This window comes from Stegastes partitus, unplaced genomic scaffold (assembly GCF_000690725.1).
Source record: "Stegastes partitus isolate 25-593 unplaced genomic scaffold, Stegastes_partitus-1.0.2 Scaffold12, whole genome shotgun sequence".
Taxonomy (NCBI): Eukaryota; Metazoa; Chordata; class Actinopteri; family Pomacentridae; genus Stegastes; species Stegastes partitus.
This window is the reverse complement of record NW_007577743.1, coordinates 855,129-865,176: the sequence shown is the minus strand read 5'-3', so window position 1 is coordinate 865,176 and position 10,048 is coordinate 855,129. Positions and strand designations below refer to the sequence as shown.

Below are 10,048 nucleotides of genomic sequence, written 5' to 3'. Positions count from 1 at the left end.
AAACTGAAATTGTACTGTACTTATAGTTTCATTTCAGGACTACTGCAAACAAGCAACAGTAGTTTATTGCCTACTTTGAAACAAGTATGTGAAATTAAATGGCCAAAATTAGGCAGCAAAAAGTTAATTGACAAATATTTTGATCTTTTTTGGGGAATTTTAAGGTACGTTAAATGCATACTTTTTTTCCTTTTTCTTTCTTTTTTTTTTTTTTTTGATAAACATGAGCGTAAACTGCAAAGCTTTTGGACTGTTGGTCAAACTACTAAATCACTTCTGCAGCATCAGATGTTTGCAGCATTTGCAGGTCTCTCATTAGCTACTCGAAGGTGTAATTTGTGTTCTCTGTGAGGAGCTACCTGCCTGAGAAGAAGCGAGGCCTAATCCTGGCCCGGTTTAAAATAGGGTGTGGCATTCACTGTGGCCCAAGGGAGGGATAGATGGTGTCTCATGCTGGCAGACAGGTGGTGTTTAAAAATACTTAGTTGTGCTGTTGCTAGACTGGATTTCTTCTGAATAATGAGTGATACAGTGTGAAAATAATAGAGTCAGTTTAGAAACTTGTAAAGCCAAAATGGAATATTAATAAGAATTAATATCAATAGGAAATGCAACTTAATATGGGGAGACCTTTACTCCAACAGATACACCAACACATAGCACATTGACAAGTGTTGTAAAAGTTTTTTATTTAATTTCAGCTGTGTTATTTTGACCATGTGTGGCTACACAAATGCTTTTCTTCAAATTCAGCCATGTTAAAAGAGGCAAAACAAAATGGCTTCCATGTCACACTAACCTGTATGAATTCAAGTTCTCTCGCACTTACCACAGAGTTCAGCCATTAGTTTAGTTAAGGCATTTGTAGATTACAGATAAACTAACAGATGTTGAATCGCAGGTTTCATTAAAACTACTTATTTTAAATTCCTGTAGGCTTTCCTTTTTCACCCAGTGGTCTGTGTGTTCACTTGCAAACTCAAAGGCAAAACAATTTCAGCTAAAATCCTCTTGTTCTTTTTTTAAGCCCATAAATTAGAAGCTCTCTTTTCAATGTAAGACATGGAGTTGAGAATCATTCTATATTTTCTCCATTTCACAATCATGAGGTAATCTGACTGACTCCTTTGGGAAATAAAGTAATTTAGGGTTGCATATTTCTTCTGACAAAAACAAAAAACAAATAAAAATAAAAATCCTACAACAGAATATTTTGAATGCTGAAAAGATGTGCACTTCAAAAAGTACAAAAATACAGACACACACACACAAAGTGCCCTCATGCGTACAAAAGTTGAACTTATATTTGGCTCTAAAGCGCAACAGGCCCTGAATGTTATACCGTGTGGACAGTTTTCTACACATACATAAAACCATACGGAGAAATGCATCATTCTAAACCACCTCCTGCTGTATGAATATAAATCTGTAGCTTCACTACAACATACAGTGGCAGCTTTAAATAAGATAAATTACAGCTTTCATTTACCTGCTTGCTTATCCTGTTGCAAAACATACACAGCTCTCATTTAAATCCTCCTGGGTGCTAAGCAGCATCGCACCACACCACAGGAACATACAGCACATACACATTAGCACAAGCGTCTTATTTTCCTTCTCTTTTAGGTCTATCAGCTTCCCAACCCAAAGCGGTAGAATGACAATAAATGCATATAAATCCCAGTGAAAAGAAGAAAATTTCACAGTGTTGTACACCACAGTCTCAAATACAGATTTTGCAGAAATGCAACTCATGACGTGTTGGAGTCTTTCTTAAGAGAGTGACGAGCAACAAATTAAAACAATAACCTGTCTTTACAGTAGCACACTCAGCACATCTTTTTCAGCTTTTTAACACCGGACATTTTAGTTAATTAAAACAAGTTATCACTCCCAAATCCTTCACACATCAGCTGCGGTTTTCTTGTGGCTAAACAATCAAGTTCAAGGCGTAGTGGAGAGAATAGTCAGTCTGTATATTATCAACATACCTTCAGTTGGCGGTTATGCAGCACAAACAAACATATCTTGTGACAAAACTTGATTATTTGAGTTTGTCTAATCTGCCTGATTTAGTGTTGCGAGAGCCAGCTAGTGTGCGTCAATTAAGGATTTAGTTAAAAGCCATATTGCAAAATGTTGTCACATCTGTGACAAAGTTGAATTCTTGAGCGCCAGCAGGCTTCTCCAGTGTCAGCACCAGGACATACTCTACCATCCAACCCTGACTTTAACATACAAATCATATTCAGATTCACTGAAAAATTTCAGTCGTTCCATGTTCTTCAGTTTCTCTAATCTCTGGAAAGAGAGGAGCTTCAAAGAGCCTCACACAGTCACAGCAACAAAAACCTTTAGAAGAGCTGCAGACGTCTGCATGAGGCTTCTTCTCCTCAGCGGCGTCTTCGATCTCTGGTCCTTACTGAGGAGGAGGAACGCCATCTCTCTCCAGCACTGCTGGTGACCTGAAGCAAACCAGCATCAGTGGACTCATTCATTTTATATTCACTGCATCATCCATAAGTTTTGCTGCTAGATTTATTACCTGACGATGTGGAAAATGTCTCATGACAAAATGTGAACGAAGAGAATGGCCAGGCCGATGTTGAGCAGGATTACCATGCAGATCATTATGGTGTTTGGGCCCTAGAAAAGAAAAGAATAGATGTGGCATTTGTGAAAAGTACATGACCAAAATAGACTCAGCAGTATCCTTACTATTACATTTCATATCTCTGAGTACATAGAATGACTGGAGGATTGTCAAAATTACTACTTAAAGGAATAGTTTGACATGCTGGGCAATATTTTCTCACTGTTGTAGCTACAACAAAGGTAGAAAAGAACAAAACCACTCTCATATCTGTCCATTTAATATAAAGTTTCAAATAGGAAGACTGGAAACGCAAGTATACAGCGAGCGTTGCTGTCCGATGGTAAAAACAAAACAAACAAACAAACAAACAAACAAAAAACTATTAAGGCAGCAAAGTTTAAAAAATCTGGACATTAATGCACAAACTTGTAAAAATTATTGATAATGCAGGCAAAAATCTGAAAGTGCAAAGCTATAAAAAAAAACAACAAGACATTAACACAAAAATATCAAAACTTGGATATTATTACATCTTGTAAGTGAGCTTTAGAAGCTTCACACTTTCGGTTTCCTTCTGTTTACAGTCTTTATGCTAAGCTAAACAATATGTCTCCTAGTCTTAGCTTCACATCAAATGCGCAGAAACAATAGAAGTATCGCTTGTCTCACTCTCATTTAGAAAACAAATGAACGTGTTTGTCAAAATGAAGGTCCAGTACTTGAATTGAGAAACAACCTAATGATCCAAATTTGATTTTATGTATGTGTGTTGCTCAGAGGTCATTAAGTCTCACAGAAGACATTGTCATGATGCCCTGTTACGAGCTTAACCCCTTCAATGCTCTCTGCTTTCCAACACAGAAGTGCCCACCTCCTCTGGTCGCCATAGTGTTAAACAGTTAAAGGGTCCACCTGAAGTAAACCTACAATACTTAAAGTGCGTAGCAAAATGGTATTGGCAGATACAAAATATTAAATGACTACCAGTATAACAAAAGGCAGCCTCTGAGTCAGCAGAGTTCCTCCTTTGGAGACGATGAATGCAACATTTCAAGATAATACCATTATTCCTGTGAATCCACTTACAAGTATTCTCTTAGTTTGCAATATGTTATATGTACTCAGGTGCAAACTACCACAAGTATCACTCAGGTACCTCCGTTCCTCGTTGCTATTGTATTTTTATTTTTTAAATCTATATACATCTCTAGGCTCTACGAACATCTTGTTTTAATCTTGCACAGTTTGTCAATTTATAATTTATAGTTGTTCTTTGCACTGAATGGGATTGCACCCAATTTCGTTGTACTTTTTTGGTATAATGACATGAAAGGATTCTGATTCTGATAATCCTTCCAATAGTAAAATGGTTGACTGACACTGCTGTCAATATAGCCATGCTGGTAGTGTGGCTAAAAATAATGAAACTTGAGTCATTGTGTATATTTGCTGCCTTACCTCCAGCTCCAAAAACTCAGCAGACACCTCATGACTTGGGCTTGACAACATGGCCTTCACTTTGGCTTCTGCTTTAGGTTCGGCCTTGTGCGCCAGTTTGGCAGGCACTGCTTTGGCTTCCACTTGCTTTGGTAGCATTTTAGGTTCCAGACTGGGAGCAGGTTTTGGGGTTGGAGCCGGGCTTGACTGCCTTTTTGTTAATGGTTTTGTCTCTGCTTTGCTGGATGGCCTGCTCGCCTCCCTGGACTCTACTTTGTTCTCGGAGACGGATGGTGTTCGTTCGTGGACTGATGGAGCTCTTTCAGTTTTGACCTCGGCGGCTCTGGGCTCGGGGGTTACAGGTTTGGACGCGGGGCGCGGTGCTTCTTCTTCATCTGGTGAGATGAGGCTGTTTGTTACATGGGCAGCAGTGGCAGGAGTCAGGTTTGGAGCTTTTGACTCAGAGTCTAACTTCTGCAGTGGCTTGATCTCCAGGTCTGAGCCCTGCTCATTCTTGTTGCTTTGACGGCTAGGCGTGCGAGAGGGGCCACGGCTGCTGGGCGCCCCTCCTGTTTCAGCTATAGCCGGGGCAGGAGCAGAAACAGAAGTTGATGGGGTAGTGGGGCGGCTAGTGGGCCTGCTGTTGGGTTTACTGCCACTCTTACTGCCACCAGCTTTAATTGTCTTGTCTTCATTCCAGATGCCTGGACTGAGCAGTTTGGACTCTTCCTTGCTGACGATGCCTGGGCTGGGAGAGGGGGTGCGGCCTGGAGACGAGCCAGGCATGAGGCTGTCCAGTTCATTCATGAGCGGGCTTTCGGGCGGCGTGGGCAGAGGCTCCTCTTCAGCCAGCAGCGGCTCATGCATGACAGTGTCTGTGTTCTCACTGCCCTCCACAACATCCTGTAACACTCTCTTCTTCAGATACTCAGGACCTGAAAGACCAGTTGAATCAGTATATTAAAGTTTGGTTCTTATTAACATTGAACAGAAAGAGAGTTAGCCATTGTTCTGACCTTTTAATTGATTTATTAATTTATTGTTTATTTATATATTGAGATTATAGGTTTTAAAGAAGTAGAAGAAGCTTGTGACCATGACGTGATGCAATATCACAGATGAGAAAAAAATCATTGCATGCATGTGCAGCTTTGCAGCTTGATGTGACAGGTTCCTTCTAATAAAATGAAAGCAGTTAAAATTTGATCTAACCTTATTGCAGATGTACTTAACCTGACTATCAAACTTTAAGTTCTTGTCCAAAACGATGCTTAGGTACTTCATCCACTTCATCAATGATTTCCTTCTTAATCCTGACCTCAAATACAATATGTGCAGGCCTGTTACGCATGGAGAAGCACATGGATTCATTTTTTAAAAAACATTTAAAATGGGATAACTCAAGCCATTCAGAGATGTCAGATGCACACCTGCCAGGCTGGGTGTTTTCGTGGACACATGGATGACCGTGTCATCAGCGTACATCTGGCAGTTGACATCTAGACAGCAGCTTCGTAGGTTAACTTTTTAAATGTCCACTTATCGGGAGGAATGTTGACAGTAAAACTGGTTGTGTGAGCTGTATGATATACCTAGGTAAAGTTGAAAATGAGTGTCATACAGGAAACGTTTAATGACTTAAGACAGTCAATTTTCCATGTAATGAGTTGATAAAACCCTAAAACATTATAGTGAACAGATGATCAGCAACTGAGATTTTTTATTTAATTTAGGTGTGCTTAGGTTGGCTAATTTTGTCTTAAAAGTCTGGAAAAGAAGGTAAGATAGATGATTAAATTACCGTTTACTATGTTTTTTTCCCACATTTTAAACATTTTTCATTTATGAAATATGTTATGGACAATCAAATCAAACATCATATAAAACAAGCAACAACTAAGATATGAGTAAAAAAACAAAAAAGGCAAGACAGGAAATAGAATAAAAACTCCTGATCAACTTGTAAAATGGAATAAATATAAAATACTATAATATTGAGACCACTAAGAGCAACCACAGGAGTGTGAAAGTCTGTACATCTGGAGATTTTTCTACACACATCAGCAGAAGCAGGATATGTGTTACAACAAAATAAGAGTGTGTGCAGATGCAGCCATGAGTCTTTTTGATGAGTTTTAACTTCTTTTTTTTGGCAGCAATGGAGCACAAGGGACATCAGTCATGCTGGGTTTTGGTTTTTGATTCGAAATATCTAGAAAACTGTGGGACTACAGTTATTGTTTGAAGCAGATGTTCTTTGGTGAGAGAATGCACACTTTGCTGTCCTTTGCTTTGTTCATTTGTAATATAAGTCAGAGAGCCCAACCTTTCTGTTTGACTTTCTTTTTGTGTCTGATTTCTCACCATCTGAGGGAGAGAAGTGCCAGAGGCTTGTAAATGGCAGCTTTCCTTTTGTGTCAATTTGCAAGTGTGTGTCGACAGATTCGCAATGAAACTGATATGATCCCTTCGACCCGATAAGATGTTCCTTTTTTAGACATTCAAATGCGACTAGCCTTGTGGTGAGCCTCAGCAGAAGGATCAACTAGCACGAGCTGCAAGTACAGCGACACAGTATAAAGTTCAATATGTTGTTGGCAGTTTATGTCTGCTGTTTTCCTTAAAATGCCATACAGTAACTAAGCAAAATGGTAATGTTGTGCCATCACAGCTCCAGCTCAACAAAACATTGATTTGTTTACTGTTTGTATTCAAACTACACAGAGGATTTCATATTTAGTGCACACATTAGGTTGCATTCATGTCACTTTGGAAATATGGTAAATATGAGCCTCCTATTCAAACAGACAAACAAAAAAATGACATCAAATCACAGGCACACACAGTGCTGCATTAGCTTTGGCAAACATTTGTTCTTTTTTTTTTTTTTAAATCCAGGTAAGAAGTTGAAGTTCACTGACCTGGCTGGTAGAAGGAAGGGGAGAGCTCTTTGGCCACCAGTCTGGCAATGCTGGACTCACTGTTAGAGGCCTGCGCTGCCTGTTCAGCTCCATCTGACTTGGCCTTCGAATGGGTTGTCCTGCAGTGGACAGATGCAACACAGAATTGACAAATCATTGGCAACAGCAATTTTTCATGTCTTCTTTTCACGTGACAGCTGGTGGCATGAACTATGCTGCTTTAAGTTTTTTTGATATACTTTTATTTGATTTATGCTCTGAAACTGGCATTTGTACCAGTACCAGCCAATGTGCATAGTTTGCAAAGTGAAGCTGTCCAGCTGCAGCCAGAACATGGGGGGCTTAAACAAACAAGATATAACATGTTCATTAGTGTGCCCTGGAGGTGCTAGTAGGTGTTTTGTTACCTTTGGACAGAGCCAGGCTCACTGCTTCCATAAGAAAGGCCAAGCAGCTGTTTCCTGCGTCTTATACTGTTAGTACAGACATGAGCTAACTCTGTCTCTGCTGTAATTCTATCAAACTAATACGCATTTACGCATAAGGCTACAGTCTGGAAACAAAGGGGGAAACAGAAAACAGAAAGCTCAACCTGTGGGAAAAAAAGTTCGACCTTAGCACCTCTAAGGCTCACTAGTTATTTCTTGTAGTTGTCGACATATTTGTATTGAATTTTGCTTTCCAGTCTTTAGTTTAAGATGCCAAATTATTCCTTTACAACAAACAGACAAGAACTTCCACACTGTAAAAAAGAACTACTATTATCAATTTAAAATGATTTGCAACATGGCTGCTTTTCTGAGTTAGGTATACATGTGAACAAAATTGTTGGTACCCCTTGATTAATGAAAGAAAAACCCACAACGGTCACAGAAATAACTTGAATTTGACAAAAGTACTAATGAATAAAAATTCAATGAAAATTAAGCAATGAAAATCAGACATTGCTTTTGAACTGTGGTTTAACAGATTTATTTTAAAAAACAAAATCATGAAACAGACCTGGACAAAAATGATGGTAACCCTAAAGAAGACTGAAAAAAATGTGACCATAGGGACACAACTATGTAAGTGTCTGTCATGGTGACCCATTTTTACCTAAGGCTACCAAAAACTGCCTCAGCAGTCTGAAACATGACAGAACTGAAATACCAATCATAAAGCTACTCACTCAAATATTTAGGTTTTCAACACTAACAGTCTCATGGTTCTTTGTGCTATTGATGCGTTTAATATATAAACCACGAATTATAAACCACAATCAATAGATTAATGATTCAGATCCCTAGTACTAACTCCACACAAGAAAACATCGGAAATACACATAATGGTTTCTGCATGTTTTCAGAGGCAATCCCTTGTTTTGGGGGTTTCTTATGTCATATTCGAATCAATGTATGTTTTATCACACTTTGACCTTAATCTTGATCTTCCCAATGAAACACACTGACTATGAACCCTTAGAGATGGCAGCTTAAAACAGTATGAGAGTGACCAAAAATACCGCAGTGCAGGGATTGTTTATAGTATTCAATCATGTCAAAATGAAGGCCAGGGGTGGGTGGCTGCTGGTCACATGGCTCATTAGTATTATTAGCTATCGAGAGAGGAGGTGTCCTTTTCTGCTGTTGGGCTCGGACAGAAATAAATAATGCTTTCATTGCCCTCAGTGAGACAATGAGTTATTGCTGCCAAGTCACTAAAGGCCCCATCATCACACATTTGTTTGTGTGGGAGTATAGCAACAGCACATTTGTATGTTTGGAGTTGTTTTTGCTCCGTTATGGAAAGTTTTAGCCATAATGTGACACAATTTCTCTCTGTTTCTCAAACTGTCCCTTGAATTTATTGAACAGAAACTGGAACTGAAACCAAATCTGGGGGCATAAGACAAACTAACAGAATCAATATACCATAGTAGTAATCATTTGTAAGAATATTATTAGAGAATATTAAAAGAGGCTCTGTAAAAGTGAATGCTAATGTAAGCATGCTAGCTATAGGTACAGTCAGTTCTCATTAATTTTTCATAAACTATTTGACAAACTGAAATTTTGCTGTGATGACGGTTCTTTATGAAAAGTCACATCATAATCAATATATCACTGCAGTTCATTCTGAAGAGAACACAAATCCCTGAACCAATTTTTATGCCTATCAATTATTGCTTCACGAGTGATGCAAAAGGAAAAGTCAGGAAATCACCATGGTCATCAGGATACATGATTGTCTGAATCAAAGTTTAGGCCAACCGACAGACTGCCAGTTGCTTTAAAAACCTGTGAATGCCAACGGGTTTTTAAATTGACTAGCAATGAGTTCACTGCTGCTGTTTTCTCTACAGTAACTGTGAGAATTACTGATTGTGATTAGTCTGTGGATACTTGACATACTGTAACATTACACTGAGATGAAAATAGCTCCTTGGTCCACTTTAAGACTCAGTGGGGACGGTACTTCCCACTGGAACAATTAGACATTCCTGAGGTTCCCTGATTGATGTTGATGAGCTCCACCTGTCTGCACAGAGGTAGCACCTCTTCTGCAGGATCCACACATTCATGATTACACTGAAATGATCCATCAAATGTAACATTATTAAAATAGCTTATGTTTTGGTGCAACTTCCAGAGCATTGATGGTACCCCACAAATACACCAGAAGCAAACACATTTTCTTGTACGTTGCTTATTGTCAACAAATACCATGAAAATGTTTATGTTTCATGACTCCCTGGCCCGTCGTTAGCCCTTGGCTCCAAGCTAGTTGGTCCTACTGAAGGCATAAATCTTTTCATATCTGTCAAAGTTGGTTATTTGGTTTTTTTTTTTGTTTCAGTTTTAACCCTTTATAGGGCACTCCTTGAAATACTTGGAAAATGGAAAATTTCAACCCTAAGATAGTTTTACTTTTATGACTAAAAAAACAAACAAACCAAAAAATGTTGCAAATCAAGATGAATAAAGTTACTATACTATACTATACTATACTATACTATACTATACTACTAAATGTTAACTTGCCCATCTATGATTAAAAAAAAGAGAGAGAGAGAGAGAGAGAGAGAGAGATTAAAATATATATATATATATAT

At 38.6% G+C, this 10,048-nt stretch overlaps 1 protein-coding gene across 1 annotated transcript in view; it reads right to left on the bottom strand.

Moving 5' to 3' along the window:
• Positions 1–669: 669 nt before the first annotated feature.
• jph2 (junctophilin 2) overlaps positions 670–10,048 on the bottom strand; it is a 31,132-nt gene continuing 21,753 nt past the window's right edge. Inside the window, exons 3-6 of the mRNA XM_008288044.1 lie at positions 6,955–7,073; positions 4,055–4,968; positions 2,546–2,646; positions 670–2,465 (exon numbers count right to left, since the gene is read on the bottom strand). Of these exons, the coding sequence (XP_008286266.1) occupies positions 2,566–2,646; positions 4,055–4,968; positions 6,955–7,073 (1,114 nt within the window). The 3' untranslated portion in view covers positions 670–2,465; positions 2,546–2,565. The remainder of the gene's footprint in view (positions 2,466–2,545; positions 2,647–4,054; positions 4,969–6,954; positions 7,074–10,048) is intronic.